The sequence below is a fragment of the Sus scrofa genome, chromosome 9 (genome assembly GCF_054392235.1).
Source record: "Sus scrofa isolate SSC_HxYL_T2T_F1_AM1 chromosome 9, Sscrofa_HxYL_maternal_Yorkshire_Landrace_v2.0, whole genome shotgun sequence".
Lineage (NCBI taxonomy): Eukaryota > Metazoa > Chordata > Mammalia > Artiodactyla > Suidae > Sus > Sus scrofa.
Genome location: NC_139391.1, coordinates 80563483 through 80584941, shown reverse-complemented (window position 1 = coordinate 80584941; position 21459 = coordinate 80563483). Strand labels below are relative to the sequence as shown.

At 39.2% G+C, this 21459-nt stretch overlaps 1 protein-coding gene across 8 annotated transcripts in view; it reads left to right on the top strand.

Moving 5' to 3' along the window:
• Positions 1 to 21459, top strand: part of SLC25A13 (solute carrier family 25 member 13) — a 524650-nt gene that overhangs the window by 399496 nt on the left and 103695 nt on the right. For all 8 annotated transcript variants that reach the window (XM_084977077.1, XM_084977075.1, XM_084977076.1 and 5 more), the window contains one exon: positions 804 to 919. In XM_084977077.1, coding sequence (XP_084833203.1) covers positions 804 to 919 — 116 coding nt within the window. The remainder of the gene's footprint in view (positions 1 to 803; positions 920 to 21459) is intronic.

Below are 21459 nucleotides of genomic sequence, written 5' to 3'. Positions count from 1 at the left end.
CACTCTACTGTGCACACAAAACCAGTTCGTTACCATTTCTTTGCATAGTCCCCAGCTTTTTTTTTTTTTTTTTGCATCTGCCTTTCTGGAGGCATTTACCTTAAGGGACCTCCCCCTTTCTAGACCTATTACTGAATACCTGAATTGCCCTAATTTTTCGAGACCTAGCTCACATTCCATTTTTGCCACAAGAGTACCTTTGGTTTCCTGCCAGAATTCTTATCATCATATTGGTCCCTGTCTTATGCTTTGTCTTTCCTGTGTAGTATTCTAGACTAATGTTATCTGTCTTACCAGTCCAGAAGTTCCTTGGGGTCACATTTTATGTCTGATTTATTTGTATTCTGTCTGCTACCCCCAACATCATCCTTTAGTTCAATCCTCATGTGGCCAGTAGATAGCAGTAATGAATCCTTGTGAGCCATTTTTACATAGTGTAGAAAGGTATCAATGAATGCCAGAGCCAGTCTGTTTTGCTGTTAGCAATCATACATATATCATTCTAAAGAATCTAAGCTTTAATTCTAGAATCTAACAATATGCCTGAAACAAAAGTGGTATGTTGGCTAAAAGAGTTATATTTTAAATTATAATGCATTTAATGTGTCACCATATCCTCAACTCTGTCTTTTAGATTCTGTGTGTTATTTCAGTCCACTACATGTAAATGGAAATCCAAAGTGTTGATATGTTTTTAGGTTTGAATTTTATTTTTTGACAGTGACATTTTATTTTTGCCTTAGTCTATATTTGTGCTTTTAACTTCCACAAGCCACTGACTTTGTGTTTATTTTATGTTGCAGATTAATATCCTTTCAAGAATTTGTGGCCTTTGAATCTGTCCTGTGTGCCCCGGATGCTTTGTTCATGGTGGTCTTCCAGCTATTTGACAAAGCTGGCAAAGGAGAAGTTACTTTTGGTAAGGGGTGTGAGTGTGTGCACACCTAAGTTAAGTGCAGACTTGTGTGGGCGTTTTGGTTTTTTTCCCAGGAATGAAGTGTATGGAAATGCTTTTAAGAAGTTAGCATATCCCTTTTAAAAAAGATAGCTCAGTGTTTTGAGGATCCAGTTCTTGAAAAAAAAAAATGTCTTCTTGAAAAATTAAGTTTCTGGCTTAGTAGTTTTGATACTCTGGTTCAGTTTTACAATGAGGGAGGATGCACTACTACTTGGTCACGGAGGCATAGGATGGGCAAGGCAGATGGAACTTGGCTATCTAGTTCAATCCTTTCACAGTCAGTAGTGTTTCCACAGATAGAATGAAGTCATCAACAAAGTGCCTTAAATGGAGGGGACCCTTGTGCTCCCAGTACTTGGGTCCTCACCTGTCCTCATGGAGGAGCTTAAGTTCAGAGGCACCATGCAAGATAGCAGTTCACAGTGGTGCGTGAAAAACCTTGTTCTAAACAGCATTCTCCTCCAGCTGGGATGGCAGTGTCTGCTCTGCTGCTGCCTTTATTTGGAAAGGCAGAGCCATCTTCATGGGGATCAGCTGCAAAGCTGCAGAAAACTCTGAAGTCTTTTAAGTATTAGAAAAAAGGAAAATCAGGAGTTCCCGTCATGGCGCAGTGGTTAACGAATCCGACTAGGAACCATGAGGTTGCGGGTTTGGTCCCTGCCCTTGCTCAGTGGGTTAACGATCCGGCGTTGCCGTGAGCTGTGGTGTAGGTTGCAGACGCGGCTTGGATCCCGCAGTGCTGTGGCTCTGGTGTAGGCCTGTGGCTACAGCTCCGATTCAACCCCTAGCCTGGGAACCTCCATATGCCGAGGGAGCGGCCCAAGAAATAGCAACAACAACAATAACAACAACAAAAAAGACAAAAAGACAAAAAAAAAAAAAAAAAGAAAAAAGAAAAAAGGAAAATCAGGATGCAGTGGGGAAGTAGTGAGTTCTTTTGAAAAATAAACTGACTTGGGGTTCCTGCTGTGACACACTGGGTTAAGGATCCAGGTTGTCTCTGCAGTGGCTATGGTCACTGCTGAGGTGTGGGTTTGATCCCTGGCCCTGGAACATCCATATGCCTTGGATATATCTGAAACAAACAAACTAAAATAAACAAACTTACTGGCTACTGAGGCTACACTGGACAGAAGGTGCCACATTTTCCTCACACAGTGCAGTATCCAGCATATGTTGTCTGTACTCGTGAGCTTGGTGTAGACAGTGTTGCCGTGAAGAATTCAGGAGTCTTCTTGGAGCACACAGATTGTCCATTCAGGGAGATGGCTAATGCGCCTATTTTAAATATCTTTGTTCATTGTTTCCAGTTTATTCAGACCTCTTGAGCTTGTCTTGTAGACTGTTAGGAAGTACAAATGGGGGACTACAGATGCGGTAATAGCGCACCGTCTCTTCTGAAGTGGTTCTGGAATCAGAGAGACTTAGTTACTTCCAGCCCTGCCGCTTTTGTCTCTGAGCCAAGTTAACTGTCCTTTCAGGTCTTTATTTTCTGTATCAGAAATAAAGATAATAACTACATAGAGTATAGCTAAGGCAGTGTGATAGATTTATTTTAGGAGCCTTCCCCCTCCATCACCCGTTCCTCGTTTCATAAACCCATTTGTTCATTTGACATCATGGACATTTAAGGCCACATCAGCCAGGGAGAGGCAAAACATATATTTGCCTGATATTGTTTTATATAATCTAGAAGCTCAGATTCTTTCTGTTATAACTTCACGAGGATTATTAAGTATTTCAAAGTCCCTAGAATAGTTGTAGTTTTTCCTTTTCCATCGCCTAATCCCTCTGAGCATCACTGTAACCAGTTTTGCAATGAAACACCAAAATACAATGTTCCCATTAAAATCTTCAAGTAATGAATGAGCAGCTAGCTCATGGTGGTGTTGATTGACCCAGGGAATGAGAGAGAGTCTCATGTTGATGAGAGTGTTATGATCACATTTTCTTTCAATGAACTAGGGAGCCTGTAGGTCAGCGTGGGATCAGCACAGTGTGCTGGCTCTCCTTCCTCCTTCTGCTGCAGGTCTGGAGGGAGGACCTGCAGGGCTGGAGGTGAGAGACTGAGGAATGGACTTCAGACGTTTCCCTTAAGCCCAATCAGTCTTCCCTCTCTGGGCTTGAGGTGGGGGAGCTGCTGTTGACCCCTGCCTGGCAGAGGCAAGAAACGGGACTTTCTCCGCAGTTGGGAGGGCTGTGATTAGCAGAGAACAGGCAAAGCAACAGCATGTGATGGATGGGAGTCCATCTGTGAATTGTATAAAGAACAGGGGCAGGGGAACTCAACCTGCTTCTTCCTAGCTATTTGTTGATGGACAAGTCATTTCTGCCTTTTGAGCAATATTTTCCTTAGCGAAAAAATCAGAGTAAAAACCTACCTTACAGTTATTATGAGATTATGTAAGGATTAAAAATCTACTGCATATAAAGGGGCTGTTTGAAAAACAATGGCCTTTATAAAAATAATATTACTAAAAGAAAGAACTTGAGAGAACAAAGGATGATTTGCTCCTTCTTTCCTTCTTTCTTTGGGAAGCCCTTCATTTTAATATCCAGTTTACCCACTGGCTAGGTAGCCAGTAATTTGCTTACTCTGTGTTCTTTGTCGAATAATGACCCATTTCTGAAGACATAAGAGAGAAATAGCAAGAAATTGGGGCTTCCTGTGAACCAAAATTCTAATTCTGTCCCTAGTTGCATTTAACTTTGTGGAGGAATGTATAGTCCATCTCCCAGTATCCTGCCTTCTGCAAGTTAGTTGTTCCAGGATCTGCTTTTCTCACAAAACAATAACACAGAAAGTCCCTCTTGTGGCTCAGTATGTTAAGAACCCAGCATAGTGTCTGTGAGGATGTGGGTTCGATCCCTGGCCTTGCTCAGTGGGTTAAGGATCTGGTATTGCTGCAGACGGGGCTCAGATCTGGTGTTGCTGTGGCTATGGTGAAGGCCAGCATGCAGCTGCAGCTCTGATTCCACCCCTAGCCTGGGAACTTCCATATGCCATAGGTGTGGTCCTAGATAAAAACCAAACAAAAGCAAACAAAAACAACACAAATAGGGTATATATGTCCTCTATCTATTTATGATGATCTCTTTAGAATTAAATAGATAAAGTTATGCATAGTACAAAGAAGATACCCAAATGACCATCAAATTGCAAAATGATAGCTGACTTAATCTTTTTTATAAGGTAGGGTTCAGTGGAGGAATGCTGTGTACTAACACTTTTGCCAAGTAAACAAAGTCATATGGGGAACTTGACAGCTTAAGGAGTGTTTTGTCGGCATGTGTACCTTTAGAAGAAACTAACAAGTAAGTAGGTTTTCCAGGAAAAGAAATTTCCTGAAGAAAATTTTTTTTAAATGGAGTTGGGCAGAAAAGTAGACTTGGCTAGTCAGTTCTGGTCTCATGAACCCACAGTATTACAAGAGAATCTGGAGCTATACCCAGCTTTCTGTCCAGATGAGGCTATTTGAGATACAGTGATACACTTTCCCTGGTTACTTCCTTGGCTCCCCATAAAATCCTTCACCCAAGGGTGACTTTTGGATTCCAGAAGGTCGTCTACCTGAGTGTCTTTTGGGAGGGGTGGGTGTGGAGTGAAAAGAGAGGAAGGGCTCTTTTTCACCTCCCAGATTGGCACAGTCAGCTGTGCCTCTCGGGTGAGTGTTGTTCCTGCACTAAACAGCCAGTCACCTGGGGCCTTCCTACAGGCTATGGGGAAGGCAGATGAGTGGCCTTGGATCCCCCATGTCTCCTGGCCTTGCATCTCCTCCAGAGGAGAAGACGTATACTCTTTATCTGTTTACATATTAGGTTTCCTCAGAAGAGCTGCTTTGAAGCAGTGCTTGTGAGACTAAAGCTCAGTGTGTGTTTGTCAACAAGCCAACAGTAATGCTGATTCTGATACACACTGAACAGAAATCAGATGGAGCGGTTCAGCATCACATTTCAGTGAAGTTTTGCCCTGTGTTCTCTGAGGCCTTGTTGATGTTTAGTGTATTTTCGTGTCTAGATCACTCCCTGTGTTTGCTACAATGGAAAGATCTTGATTAGGCCAATTGTGTTCCTTTGATATCTAGTTCATTATGGCCTCCTCTCTGAGGGAAAATTTATCTCCAATATTCTTTTCTCACCATGTTTTCTTATTTTGATACCTAATATTTGTAAGTTTTGTTTTATGATATCAATAGGTGTGTAACAGGATAGCAGTATAAATAGAAAATTCTCCTTAACAATTTGTGATTCTGTGTGAGTGCAGAAAAAAAAAAAGTTTTGTTCTAAATCTTTTCATTTGCATTTTTAACCTATTTTATATGATAGTGGGTTTTTTTTGTTTGTTTGTTTGTTTTTTTTTTTTTTTAGGGCCACACCTGCAGCATATGGAAGTTGCCAGGCTAGGGGTTGAATTGGAGCTGTAGCTACTGGTCTACATCACAGCCACAGCAATGCCAGATCTGAGCTGTGTCTGTGACCTAGACCACAGCTCATGGCAATGCCAGATCCTAACCCACTGAACGAGGCCAAGGATCCAACATACATCCTCATGGATACTAGTCTGGTTCATTTCCACTGAGCCACAATGGGAACTCTTGATAGTGATTTTTTACTCTTAATTTTTTAAGTATACTTTATTGAGGTACAGCATATATGCAGAAGAATGCACAAATCATAACAATGTCTTGATAAATTTTCACAGTGTACCTACTTGTTTTACAACCATCCAGTTCAGAAAGAAAATGGTACCAGTACTCAATAGATCTCCTCCCCATTGCTGGCCCCCAGTCCCAGTGATAACAACTGACATTTATCACCATCAGTTGCTTTTTGCTTGCTTTTAAATACTTTTTTTTTTTTTTTTTTTTTTTTGTCTTTTGTCTTTGTTGTTGCTATTTCTTGGGCCGCTCCCGCGGCATATGGAGGTTCCCAGGCTAGGGGTCTAATTGGAGCTGTAGCCGCCGGCCTACGCCAGAGCCACAGCAACGCGGGATCCCAGCCGCGTCTGCAACCTACACCACAGCTCACGGCAACGCCGGATCTTTAACCCACTGAGCAAGGGCAGGGATCGAATCCGCAACCTCATGGTTCCTAGTTGGATTCGTTAACCACTGCGCCACTACGGGAACTCCTTGCTTGCTTTTAAACTTAATAAAAATTGAGGAAAACAATTTATTTCACTCTCACTTCTTTAGCTCAAATTTTATTTGTGAAATTCACCTGTTTTTTTTTTTGCCATGTGTTGTTTTACTTTGTTCTTTTCTTTGCTGTCTAGTATTGCATTGTATGATTTTTATCCTGATAATGTTTACTCATTCTACTGTTGACAGATATATGTACATTTCAGGTTTTTATTGCTGCATGTGCTTTGAACATTCTTTTATGTATTTCTGTGTGTGTGTAGGTATTTCTAGGAGCAGAATTGTTGGGTCATAGAAAATGTAAGTACTTAGCTTCAGTAGATATTGCCAAACAGTTTTGCAAGTGGTTGTACCAGTTTGCATTCATACCATTAGTGTTTGAGAGATCTAGTTATTCCACTTCTTCAGTCACTTTCATTATAGTAATATCTCACTTTGTGGCTTAAATTTGCTTTTTTTTTTTTTTAAAGGTTCCTTACAGGTTGCACAACTTTAAAGTGTTTATTGGCCATTTGAGTATCCTCTTTAGTATGTATCTATTTTCTAGATACAAGACCTTCGTGGGTTATGTATTTCACAGATGTGTAAAGTCCGTGACTTGCACTCTTACTCACTTCATAGAGTCCTGAGCAACATAGATTCTCAATTTTAATGTAGTACAAATTACCAGCACTTTCTTTTATCGATGGTGCTTTTGTATCCTATTTAATAAATCTTTGGCTATCCTAAACTCCTGAAGATAATCTCCTACTTATAGAAGTTTTGTTTTCCTTTGAAATTTAGATTTTAGTCTTTCTAGAATTTTATTGGCTTTTTTTGTTTGTTGATTTTTGCATGTAGTGAGGGCAAGACTATTCCCCTGTGGCTATCTGGTTCACCCTGCACCACTTATTGAAAGGATCACTCTTTCTTTTTTTGCCCCCCGCCCCCAGTGAAACTGCTCTCAACTGTGGGTTGATTTCTGAACTCTGTCCTTTTATAATTGTCTATTCTGCACCAATACTACACTGTCTCAATTACTATAGCTTGGTGTATGCTGGATCAGGAACAGCATACTTTCTCTGTAAAGGGCCAGGTATTAAACATTTTGGGCTTTCTGGGCCATAGGGTCTCTGTCACAGCTGCTCAACTCTGCTGTTCCCATGGATGCGATGTTAATGGATGTAGGTAGCTGTGTACCAATAAAACTTAATTTGTAAAAACAGCGGGTGGCCAGTGGAACGTAGTTTGCTGACCCCTTCTTCCACCAGATTATTAACAGGAAGTTATACAAGTCGATGATATTAAGACTAGGTATTAAGATACTCAACAAGGATCTGCTATATAGCACAGAGTAATCTACTTACTACTGTGTAATAACCTATGTGAGAAAAGAGTCTGAAAAGAAGCAGATATATGTTATGTGTATAACTGATTTAATTTGCTGTACACCTGAAACTAACACAATTTTTAAAATCAATTATATACCAATAACATTTATTTTTTTAAAAATTAAACAATAAAGAAAAAAAAGACAGTAGAATGGGTAGGTTATAGTGATGTTTGGGTTTTTCAATGAGCTGTGAAACAAAGACGGTTCTCTTCTTTGTGTGTAATAAAGTTTGGTTGGCTTCATTGAGAAAGTGGCTTTTGAGCACACATTTGAATGAGTTAAGCATGGAGGAGGGAAAACTGTACCAGGTGAAAAAGATGACCTTGGCTAGGTTGGAAAGCTGGAGTGTTCCTGGAACACTTGAGGAACAGCAACACTTGATGGATGTGAATTGAATTGAGGCAGGGGGTCCCGGTAGGAGAGGAGCTAAGGAAAGTAACAGATCTGTTCAAGGAGGCCATGAAGGCCAGGCTTAGGGCTTGGACTTTGATGGTAAGTGAACTGGGAAACGATTACAGGGTGTTTTTTTTTTTTTTTTTAAACAGAGAAGTGTAATGATCTGGTTTATATTTCAACAATGTCACTCTGGCTGCTATGTTGAGAACAGACCATAAAAAGGCTTAGAGTAGAAAGAGAACAGTTTGGAAGCTATTGTAACAGTCCAAATGAGGAATCATGATGGTTTAGACACCAGTAAGGCTGGGGATATATTGAGGAGAGAAGCAGCAGTGTTCTCTCATGGATTGGATGTGGGCTGTGAAGGAGGGAGGTGGGGCAGGAATGATGCCAAAGTCTTTGCTCAGATCAACCGGAAGGATGGAGTTATCCACTGATAACTTGGAGAACTGCCGGCTTGAGGTAGTTGGGGTTGAGGGTGGCAATGGGAGCTCAGTCTTGGATGTGTCAGTTTAATGTCTATTGGATATCTAAGTGGGATGTGAAATTGGCACTGAGATACACGAGTGTGGAATTTGGGAGATAGAAATTTGGTAGTTATTGGCAAATAGTGTCTGAGACTAATTAACTGGATAGCGAGATAGAAAAATAAGTAAAGAAAGGGGTGTCCGTTGAATGCTTACCATGTTGTAGGACTGGAAATACAAGCAGTGACAGGACGAGAATCCTTATTGCAGCGAGTCTTTGTTTTAGGGAGAGAGACGGTAAACAGATGGAGAATATATATGATGTTAGTCACTGTCCATAAGGTAAAGCAGGCTAAGGGGGGAAGAGGGGTGGAAGTTATCCAAGCAGATCTACAAGTCTGTGCACCAAGGTGATGTCATAGGGCTGTGTGCTGCAGGAAGAGATGGAGCCACGGAGTCTGGAGGTGATGGTCACTTGGGTCCAGGCAGAGGTAATGGACGCCTACACTGGACTTGGTTCTCCAGACCCCATTGGCTGTGGGTAAAAGGGGATCAAAGTAAAGGAAGAGGGACCCTGTAGTAAGTAGCTTCTGAGCTTGTTCTGCTCCAAAGACATCTGGTTTTACATAATCTCTTCAGAGAAGGAAAGTAACTGTCATTTTTATCTTGTAGTTTATTAATCACTTACTACATACTTGCCATGGGCTAATAAGTGCTTTATACATAATTAATTATATAACCCTCACAACCTAGGAGGTCTGTACTATTATAATGCTCTTTTTTTTTAATGAGGAAATGGCCTTGGGAAAGTTAAGTAACTTGACTGTGGCCCTGGAGTTGCCTGTCATAGAGTCAGGGGAGCAGCCAGATGACCAAGTGTTATTCACTGTGCCACACTGCCTCCCTCTGGCGGTACCATGCTCTGTGAGGATGGTCTTCCTTCATAGTGTAGAAAGTTGGTGGTTCATCCTTCATGGTTTCAGCTGGTATCACACATTAGAGAGATTTAATAATTTTTCATTAAGATAAAGAACAGTGAGCAAATTCTTTAGTTACAATTTGGCTTATATGACCATACTGGACAGTAATTTTGAGGAAGAATGTACTGGGATTAGTCTTCTCAGTATACATAGAAAGCTGCCTTGGTTACACAGATGGCCAAGTAATTTGTTGAAATGCACTCATAGGCTTTACCCAGGAGGCTTTTTTATTTGATATGAGCAGAATCAGTGGTGGGAGGAGAAAGGGAAGTGGTCTTTGCATAGACTGAGGTTAGTAGTGGGAGGCCCTTGGTTGCAATGTGTAGTTTAAGACGCATGGGTTGGACTTCCCTTGTGGCCTATCGCATAAGTAAGAGGTGTGAGTGCTGGGGGCATGGGCCCCATGTGGCTCACTCACCCCAGGCTTCTGAGCAGGTGTTTTGATTTGATAGGGGAGGGGGAGTACTACAGGGTTGTTTAGAGGACAGGGACAGGATCCAAATGATGCTTGGAAAAGATGGGTTTTGCTGCATTAATTGGAGTGGGGCAAAGCCAGAGGTAGACATGCCCGTGATCCTTGTGTAGGCTTCCCAGTGCCTCTTTGAAACAGGGAAGTAGATGAGTCCCTCCTCTTTTGCGAGTGGGAGAACCGAAAGGGATCAAAAGGACTTACTTGCCCTCTGAGCAAGTTGGGAACCTTCATGAGTTCATAGATCTCATGCAGGACACCTGCTGTGATGAAAGTGCAGTGGGCTGCTCTGGGAAAACCAAAAAGCTAGATGACAGGAATTATGTGGTATGCACTTTAGTTGTTCTGATGCAAGTTCTCAAATTAAAAGTATGGAAATAAGTTTTGAAGGTAAGCACTGAAGTTTAATAATAAATATAAAAAGCTAGGGGAATGTAGGTTTTGGACTAGAAGAAGCTTTAGCCATAAAGTTCACTGGAAATAAAATTATTATCATCTTTGTAAAGATGCTTAGAAAATGAAATATTCGAAATGATACCTGAAGGAAAAATGGTTGAATCCAGAAAAACCATCACTTGAGCAAAGTTCTTTGTTAATATTTATTCTGATTTTGGTGTTTCACAAAAAGAACACGCTATTTTGGTAAGAAAAAGTTATTACCTTGTGTAGATCTAATTTCATATTTTGGGGGGACCCAAGTGTATTTTCTTATACACATTCCAGTAGAAAATGAGAATATTGAATAAGAGCAGTGAGTTTTGAGAGTAAATAACCTCAACATTGATGAAAACTTGTGATGTGCCTGGGGACAGAGTGTCTTGTCTAAGATCCCAGAGGCTGTACAGAAGCTGTTCCAGTTCATTGGGTCAAAAATCCACTATTTACGAAGCGCTAAATGCGGATTTGCACGATTGACCATAATGGCTTCAATTTTGAAAGATAGTGGTATCAGAGAGCACTTCCAGTTGGTGGGATAATTTGAGAATCATCCATGCTCAAATGGCTAAAATCTTGTACTTTTTTTTATTTCATCACTCCATTTTTAAAATAGGGAGGGGGAGAGAAAGGCCTGTTGAGAAGGTGGAGGAATGTCAATTGGAGAGTAAATCACAATAACCATGTGAAGCCACTCCTTAGTTAACTACTGCCTGAAGGTTAACCGTTCTTTACAAGACTGTGGTGGAAAGGCCTGTAGGATGCTTCTCCCCCGAGTGAGTGTGTGTGTGTGTGTGTGTGTGTGTGTGTGTGTGTAAGATGAAAGGAGAAAAGAACTTGTGAATAGGAAAGAAGGTGTGGAGGACAGAAAGCTAACAGTAAATCCTAAATCTTGGAGCCCTGGGAAACTTTGACTATTTTAAATTGTACTGCTCACTTAAAAATAGTAAAATTATACCATTATTCTTTCAGTATAAGAGGAGATAAAAATACAGCTTTTCTAAATTGGAAAATTTGCTGTAATCTTACTGCTAATGACTGATTTCTTCCAACAGTTGCAAGGCAGTTTTTGCTCTGATAGGTTGATAAAGGAAACAAAATCAAGAACATATTGGAAGTTCTCAGAGAAAATTACAGTTTAGGTATATGTTGGGGGTGGATAGTTAGACATTTTAATTGAAATAAAGCAGTTTTATACTAATATGGGATCACTGTGGGTGTACATTTGTAGTAATCTGCTCTTGAAGCATTTAAGTAGGGTTAAATGTATGTTAATGCTTTTGCAAGAAAATTATTTTTGATAACATCCGTCTAAGGAAACTAGCTTAGGAAATTGGTGTTTTAAACAATATAGATATTATGCTTGCATGTAGGGAATGAATTAGTATGCTTTGTACTGCTTAAAAAATTTCCAAGAGTTGGAGTTTTTTGCTGAGTCCCTCTCTAGTGGTAAGGAAAATTAACAACAATGAACACAACAGATGATTAAAGCAACCTTACACATCTGGGGAGTGACCACAGCCTGCTCTATTCCTCTAAACATCATTTTCACTGACCTACTTTGGATTTTATGAAAACCTGCTAATGATTTATTCTATCCAGTTGAAAATAACTTTTTTTTTTTTTTGGCAGATAGATTAAAAACATCTCCGTTGGCCTCTCTGGCTGTTTGATTTAGATAATGCATGTGATAGAAGATTAATATCAAATGTTAAATAGCTGCCAGCCTTTAACATTTTTCATTGTTAACTAACATTCACTATGATGACTTAAATAGTGTTATTAATCTTGAGGATTTATAGATCCATCACATTGTAGAATAGGAAGGAGTCTTATTCATAAAGCAAAGCATGGGTTCTCATTGTAATAGCACGTGTGTGGGGGGGTGTTCATTACACCTGCGGACTGCCTGGCTCCATCTCAGATCTGCTGAATCAGAATCTTTGGGTGTGGGGCTTGGGAATGTGTTTTGAACAAATGCTCCAAGAGAACGTAGTTCACACTGCAGTTGAACAATGGCTGGTGTCATTTATGGCTTTACTTCATGGATGTGGAAACAGGCCTGGAGAAGGCAAGGTGACTGGTTTTGTAGGAAGCCCACCTTTGTCTTCTTAGCACTACTAGATGGATGATATTCTTTTCTAGAATATACCCTCAATCAGGGTTGTCCCATCCCTCTCTACAAACAGAACTGGAAGAAGTTTAAATTAGCCCTAGTTTCTACAGGCGTCAATACCATATATGACTTCAAAATAATATTCAGCTCAGCTTGCCTGTGTGTGTGTGAAAGATACTTATTGCCACTGTACCTACATGTTCAGAATAATAATAAAAATTTACAGGGGCTTATAGCGAATGCAATTTAATGAGAAGAGCTGAGCCCATGAAGTACTTATTCTGTACTTACTCTGTTTTAATGGCACCCATTTTCCCCCTGGAACTTCTTTGAGCAAGTCTAAATTGTAGCCAGAATACTTCTTTCCTCTTCAGACTCTTAACTGTGATTAATATAAAAAGGCACTTGTCAAAAGGGTTTGAAACGGCAAACCAAACCTTGGTATTGCCGCATGAGGCAGTTGGGCTAGGTCTGCATCCACTTACTCCATTATGTTATTTAACTTACGAATTCAACAATTTGTCTTTTGCTCTCTGCTTAAAAGACGATGGCCATATAAGCTGTTGTTAACCATATCAGCAGGGCAGAATATTATTTCCCTTCAAGCGAAACCACAACTTTCTCTGAGGATTTCACACACATTAGAAAAAGCACCCCAGTGAAGCTGTTCAGCAATAAAGGGCGCTGCTCAGCAACTCTCCCCTCGCCTCTGAGAGAGATGGATTACTTTCCGGTTTCACCAAAACATCCTTTTTGTCTTTATTATATTAATGAAATTTTTAGGATCCATGAGAAAGATATTATGGTTCAGTATTTGAAATAATGTAGCTTGATGAACCTTTTTTATTTTAATGGGAAACTCATTTTCCTTGATTTGCAGCTTCAAAAAGTGAATCTTTTGGAAATTAAAGTACATTAATTTTAGTTATTCTGTATGGAAACAAAAACATAGAAAGTTAAAATTTGCATAAGTGAAGACCTTGATGATTTCAGATTATAGTGTGGTGGAGGTTAAGGAATAAGAGGCCATAGAATTTGTAAAAACAAATTCAGTCTAACCACTTAATGGCATGTGCAAGTAATTTGCCAATTAAATATTTCCAGTATCTGAAAGATCTTCAAAGTAAAGAGTGGAGGTTCTTAATCTTTCTTAATTTCATACTTTCAGAAACATAATAGAAAATTACTTAGGTTTGGATCACTTTTCATTCAAAATTTTAATATGTGTGCTGAAAGGAGGATGGATTTTAAGAATTTGGGGAAAATTATTGCTTTTTGAAAAATGTATCAACTGTGATATTTCTAATCACACCATGCCTGATTTTGTTTTGTATCATTCATAAATATTTGGTGCCCAGATAACAGCCTTCATTATAATTGACTTTAGGTTTTGGAATGTTATCATTTTAATGATCACCTACTATGTTTAGAACTTTATACTGGGCACACTTAGCTACAGAACAGCCTCTTAGAGGGTTAATAAAATAATATACTTTTTAAAATTTTATTGCCATTTTATAGATTGAGAGAATGGAGTCAGAGTAAGTAATTTGCCTAATGTCACTCATTGGTAAGAAGCAGATTTCACAGCCCAGGGTTTTTATTTTAATTTTTAAATTTTTTATTAAAGTATAATTGATTTACACTGTTGTGCCAATCTCTACTCTACAGCAAGCGACTTAGTCATATATATATGTGTTTACACAGACACACACACACATACACACATTCTTTTAATACTATTTTCCATCATGGTCTATCCCAGGAGATTGGACCTTTTTGTTTATCCATTCGAAATGTAACAGTTTGCATCTACCAACCCCCAACTCCCCATCCATTCCACTTCACCCCCCCTCCCCCTTGGCAACCCCAAGTCTGTTCTCTATGTCTCTTGAGTCTGTTTCTCTTTTGTAGATAGGTTCATTTATACCATATTTTAGATTCTGCATATAAGTGCATTTGGCATTTATCTTTCTCTTTCTGACTTCTTCACTTAGTGTGAGAATCTCTATTTGCATCCATGTTGCTTCAAATGGCATTATTTGTTGTTGATGGCTGAGTAGTATTCCATTATGTATATGTAGCACACCTTTTTTTTTATTCAGATATACATATACAAATATCCATTATTTTTCAGATTCTTTTCCCATATAGGTTATTATAGAATATTGCATAGATTTCTCTGTGCTGTATACTAGGTCCTTGTTGGTTATCTATTTTATGTATAGTGTGTATATGTTAATCCCAAACTCCTGATTTATTCTCTCATTTTTTCCCTTTTGTAACCATAAGTTTGTTTTCAAAGTCTGAGTCTGTTTCTGTTTTGTAAATAAGTTCATTTGTATCATTTTTAAAGATTCTCCATATAAGTGATACTGTATGATATTTGTCTTTCATTGTCTGATTGACTTCACTTATGATAATCTCAGGGTCTATCCATGTTGCTGCAAATGGCATTATTTCGTTCTTTTTTATGGCTAATATTTCATTTATATCTTCTTTATCCACTCCTCTGTTCATGGACATTCAGGTTGCTTCCATGTCTTGGCTATTGTAAATAGTGCTGCAATGAACACTGGGGTGCATGTATCTTTTTAAATTATAATTTTTCTCCAGATATATGCCCAGAAATGAGATTACTGTATCATATGGTAGTTCGATTTTCAGTTTTGTAACAAACCTCCATACTGTTGTCCAAGTGGCTGCACCAATTTACACTCCCACCAACAGTATGGGAGGGTTTCCTTATCTCCATACCCTCTCCAGTGTTTATCGTCTATAGACTTTTTGATGATGGTCATTCTGATCATACACCGTCTTACATCGCTCAGTTTTGACGCCCCCCCCCCCAATCTCTTGGTGTAGTATCTTTTAATTTTAAAAATTGCTCCTTTTAGAAAGTGAATCTAGGGCAGAGAACATCACAACCCCTGCTATTTCCTACCTACTGTTCTGAGGAAATGCTTCCCTGGAATTGCCGCAAATCACATAGACTGTGATCCTGTCTCCCCTGCCCCACATATCTGGCAGCCCTGTCCTATTGCCAGCTGTCTGTATGGACAGAGCTACCTACCCTATCCCTGCATGCCTCTTCTGCCATATGGGGCCTCCACTGTTGCTTCTGTCCTGGGATTGCTCTTGCCACCCAACCTTTATTTGCATATGAGTGCCATGCATGACCCTGCCAAGCCCATCCAACTGAAACAATAGGCTGTTTTGGACTGAATGGTACCACCACCCCCCACTCCCACATTTGTATATGGAAGCACTAACACCCAATATGTAGCACATCTTCTAATTCATTCATCTGTTGATGGACATTTAGGTTGTTTCCATCTCTTGGCTACTGTGAATAGTGCTGCTGTTATGAACATAAGGGAATGCATATCTTTTTGAATGAAAGTTTTGTCCAAATATATGCCCAGGAGTGGGATTGCCAAATCATGTGGTAGTTCTGTATTTAGTTATCTGAGGTACCTCCATACGGTCTTCTGTAGTGGTTGTACCAATTTACATTCCCACCAGGAGTGAAGGAGGTTTCCCTTTTCTCCACACCCTCTCCAGCATTTGCTATTTGCAGGCTTATTAATGATGGCCCTTCTGATCAGTGTGAAGTGGTGCCTCATTGTAGTTTTGATTTGCATTTCTCTAATACTAAGTGATATTGGCCATCCATATGTCTTTTTTGGAGAAATTTCTATTTAGGTTTTCTGCCCATTTTTCAGTTGTTTTGTTGTTGTTGAGTTATATGAATTGTTTGTATGTTTTGGACACTCAGCCCTTGTTGATTGTATCATTTCAACTATTTTCTCTCATTCCATAGGTTGCCTTTTTTTTTTTATGGTTCCCTTTGCTGTGCCAAAGTTTTATAAGTTTGATAGGTCCCATTTCTTTATTTTTGTTTTTATTTCTATTGCTTTGGGAGCCTGCCCTAAGAAAACATTTGCACAGTTTATGTCAGGGAATGTTTGCCTATATTCCCTTCTAGGAGTTTTTGGTGTCTTGACTTATGTTTAAGTCTTTAAGCCATTTTGAGTTTATTTTTGTACATGGTGTGAGTGTGTATTCTAGTTTCATTGACTTACATGCAACTGTTCAGTTTTCCCAGCACCATTTGCTGAAGAGACTGTCTTTTCCCATTGTGTATTTTTACCTTCTTTGACAAAGATTAATTGACTGTAGGTGTCTGGGTTTGTTTTGGGGCTCTTTATTCTGTTCCATTGGTCTGTATGTCTGTTTTTATATCAGTACCATGCTGTTTTGATTACTGTAGCTTTGTAATATTGTCTGAAGCCTGGGAGAGCTGTGCCCTGGTTCTGTTTGTTTTCCTTGGGATTGCTTTGGCACTTCTGGGTCTTTTATGGTTCCATACAAATTTTTGGATTATTTGTTCTAGTTGTGTGAAAAACGTCATGGGTAATTGATAGGGATTGCATTAAATCTGTATATTGCTGTGGGTAGTATGGCCATTATAATGATAATAAGTCTTCCAATCCAAGAGCATGGGATATCTTTTTACTTCCTTGAATCTGCTTTAATTTTCTTTATTAATGTTTTATAGTTATTATTTATTCCAAGGTATTTAATTTTGGAGTTGAGATTTTTTTTAAATTATTTTTTTAATATTCATTTTCTAATACTTCCTTACTAAAATGCAGAAACACAATCATTCTACTTTGCTGAATTCGTCAATCAGTTCAAGTGGTTTTTGCGTGGAATCCTGGAGGGTTTTCTAAATATAATATCATGTCGTCTGCCTAATGAGATAATTTTATCTCTTCCCTTCCAATTTGGATACCTTTTATTTCCTTTTTGTTACTTTTTTTTTTTTCTTTTTTCTTAAATATTTATTTCTTTCTTTATGTTTCCTTTGGCTCGGACTTCCAATACTATGTTGAATGAAAGTGGTGAAAGTGAGCATCCTTTTCTTGTTCCAGATTTTAGTGAGAAGTCTTTAGCTTTTCTCAATTATTATATTGGCTCTGGGTTTATCATAAGTGTCTTTTATTATGTTATGATATGTTTCCTCTTTACCCACTTTGGTAAAAGTTGATCATGAATCGATGTTGGATGTGTCAAATGCTTTTTCTGCCTCTATTTAGATGATCTTATGATTTTTGACTTCTCTTCTGTTAATGTGATGTGTTACATTGATTTGTGTATATAGATCCATTCTTGTGAACGTGAAATGAATCCCACTTGGTAATGGTGTTTGATCTTTTTTACATGTTTTTGGATTCAGTTTGCTACAATTGTGTTGAGAATTTTTGCATCTATATTCATCAAAGATATTGCAGTATGATTTTCTTTCCTGAAGGTACCTTTGTCTGGTTTTGATGTTAGGGTGATGGTGGAGTCATAGAATGCCTCCTCCTCGGTTGTTTCTAAGAGTTTAAAAATTATCTGTATAAGTTCTTTGTATGTATGGTTGGTAGAATTCACCTGTGAAACCATCTGGTCTTGGACTTTTGTTTGTAGGGAGTTTTTAAAAATTACATATTCAGTTTCATTTCTAGTGATTGGTCTGTTCAAATGATGTAGTTCTTCTTGATTCACTTTTGGCGCACTGTATGTTTCTGGAGAGTTATCTATTTCTTCTAGGTTGTCAAATTTGTTGTCATGTAATTGTTCATAATATTCTCTTAGTGTTTTTTTGGTTTGTTTGTTTGTTTGTTTTGTATTTCTGTTGTATCAGTTGAGATTTCCCCTTTTTCATTTCTTATTTTGTTCATTTGGGTTTGTTCTCTCTTCTTGGTGAGTCTGGCCAGAGGATTGTCAATTTTGTTTACCCTTTCAACTAACCAGCTCTTAGTTTCATTGATTTTTTTCTGTTCTTTTTTAAATCTCTATTTTATTGATTCCCCCTCTACTCTGTATGATTTCTTTCCTTTGCTTGCCTTTAGGTTTTGTTTGTTCTTTTTCTAATTCTTTTAGGTGGTAGGTTAGGGTGTTGATTTGAGATTTTTCTTCCTTTTTGAAGAAGACCTGTATTGCTATGAACTTCTCTTTAAGAACTTCCTTTCTCGTATCCCATAGATTTTGTATGGTTTTGTTTTCATTGTTGTTTGTTTCAAGGTATTTTTTAAATTTCTTTTTATTTCCTCATTAACCCATTTTTTTTTTGTATGTTGTTTGGTCTCCATGTAGTTAGTTTTTCTCATTTCTTTTCCTGTGGTTGATTTCTAGTTTCTTGCCATTGCAGTCAGAGAAGATGGTTGAAATAATTTACATACTCTTAAATTTGTTGATGTTAGTTTGGTGCCCCAGTATGTGTTCAATCCTAGAAAATTTTCCATGTGCACGTAAAAGAATGTATATTCTGGGTTGTTTGTTGGTTTGTTTTGATGTAATGTCCTGAAAATATCAATTAAGTCTAACTGTTCTATTATATCATTTAGGATCATTTTTTGCCTTATTGATTTTCTATCTAAAAGATCTGTCCATTGATGTGAGTGTGGTGTTAAAGTCTCCTACTCTCATTGTATTCCACATAAATTTCTCTTTTCATATCTGTTAGTATTTGTTGTATATTTTTGGGTGCTCCTGTATTAGGGGTATATATGTTGATAAATGTAAAATCCTCTTCTTGTTTTGATCCTTTTATCATTAAAGAGTGTCCTTTGTCTTTCTTTAGGGCCTTTATTTTAAAGTCTGTTTTGGGAGTTCCCGTCGTGGCGCAGTGGTTAACGAATCCGACTAGGAACCATGAGGTTGCGGGTTCGGTCCCTGCCCTTGCTCAGTGGGTTAACGATCCGGCGTTGCCGTGAGCTGTGGTGTAGGTTGCAGACGTGGCTCGGATCCCGCGTTGCTGTGGCTCTGGCATAGGCCGGTGGCTACAGCTCCGATTCAACCCCTAGCCTGGGAACCTCCATATGCCGCGGGAGGGGCCCAAGAAATAGCAACAACAACAACAACAACAAAAGACAAAAAAATAAATAAATAAAATAAATAAATAAATTAAAAAGTCTGTTTTGTCTGATAGCATTGCAGCTCCTGCTTTCTTGTCATTTCCATGTGCATGAAATATACTATTCCATTTCCTCACTTTCAATCTATGTGTGTCCTTTGCCCTAAGGTGGGACTTTTGGAGGCAGCATCTTGCTTTTTAATCCAGTCTGCCACTCTTTGCCAGTCTGTCTTTGATTAGTACATTCAGCCCATTGACATTTAAGGGTAATTATTGATAGATATGTATTTATTGCCATTTTAAATCTTGTTTTTCAGTTGATTCTGTGTTCTTTTTTGGATAGATGATTTCCTTTTATTTTATGCTTATATCCTCTTCTTCTTAGTTTTTGTGAATGTGTTTTTGATTTGTGGTTGCCCTGTTTTCCATATATGCTAACCCCTTCCTTTATCTGTTTGCTTTAGACTGATAGTCATATAGGCACAAACACTTTGTAAAAAAAAAAAAAGTCTAGATTTTCATACTCTCCTTCCCCACATTTTATGATTTGGATGTCACTTTTACATTGTCATGTTTATTACCCTTTTGCTGTTCCTCTTGTTTATCATCACTTTCACAAATAGGTTTTTGTTTTTGTTTTGTTTTGTTTTTAATTTGAATACTGGCTTATTTAAGTGATTGCTTTAAAATTGCTATTTCCTCCATCCTATATCTTCTTAATTCTTTACTATTTAAAGGACACCTTTCAATATTTCTTTTAGGATAGGTTTAGTATTGCTGTTGTAGTTTTTTCTTGGCTGAAAAATTCTTTATTTCTCCTTCTATTTTAAATGATGTTTCACTGCAGAGGTCTGTTTCATTGTTTGCCCCATCAGGGGAATTCTGTTCTTTTAACTGGGAATAGTTCTTGTGCCTCTTCATTTTGCATATATATATATATATATATACACATATATTTTAATGCTGTGTGTTTAGGGAAAACAATTATCTACTGTAGTCGTGGAGGGCTGTTTATATGCAGAAGCATCCCTGTATAGCTTGTGTGGGTTTACTGTTTTTTTGGCCTGAGGGCTGCTTTGGGTTTGAATGCTTGCTGCCTCTTTCCTCAATGTGGGCAGACTTTTATCCTCTTGATGGGGGGTGTGCAGGTGCTTGGCCTGTGCATGCTTCCAGGGAAGTTGGGGAAATGAATGGCACCTGTATGTGGTTCATGGTTGCTAGGCCCATGGTAGTGAGGGCAATCCATGGGGAAGTGAGTGCTGCAGACTGCACCTGTTTGCAGGACCTGCAGTAGTGGCAGTGACTCCCAGGGAGGTGTGGGCAGTACTGAGGTCCCTTGGGAGCAACAATGGCATGGTGTGTGTGTGTTCATGGGAAGTGTGGGCAGTGGGCAGCACTCAGTTGCAGGGTCCTCCATCATAGCAACCCCTGGGGCAGCGAGTGATGCCTAGTCATAGGACCCTCATTGGTGGTGGGCTCCACCCACCTCTGGAGTCTGAGATTGCCAAGCTTTGTACCTGCCCCTATAGCTCTTGGGTGTGCAGAGAAAGAAGTTCCTATGGCCTTCCTGCCTACCCTCCTCTCACACTCTCCAACAATGACAACTTGCAACTTGCTTCTCTGGTGGACCCAGGCTTCCTCCCACAATCCCTTGGCTATGGCACACCACTCCTCAGGCTGTCTGCATCCAGCCAACAAACCCTAGTCCTCTTCCTAGGACTGACCTCCAAAGTCTAAGCCTCAGTGCCCAGCCCCTGTTAGCACAAGTCCATGTGCCTGATGCACAGTGAGGCCACAAACACTGGGGTTTAGAGCAGAGAAAAGTTTGTTGCATGGTCATGAAAGGAGTTGGGTGGCTCATGCTCCAAAAATATCCCAGACCCACCCCCAACCAAATTTGCAAGGCATATTTAAAGGCAAGGTGCAGGAGAGGCTTGGCTGGTTGTTGCAAACTTCTTGGTACAGAAATCCTTTGTTCTTGTAGCTATCACAAAGGTCAGGTCCTATAAACCTCAATTAGATACATTATACTTCTGAGAGTAGCAAAAGCAGAGGATATGGGGGAAGAGCCTGCCCTGAGAAAGCCCTAAAGTGTCCTGCTAAGTTACATCTCTGCCCAGCGTCTCAGGTGGTGGTGCTCTGGATGGTGGTACTAGTTGCGTGTGCAGCTGTCTGTCTGCTTTGCCTTCCTCAGACTGGCTGCTGTGCTTTTCTCTGA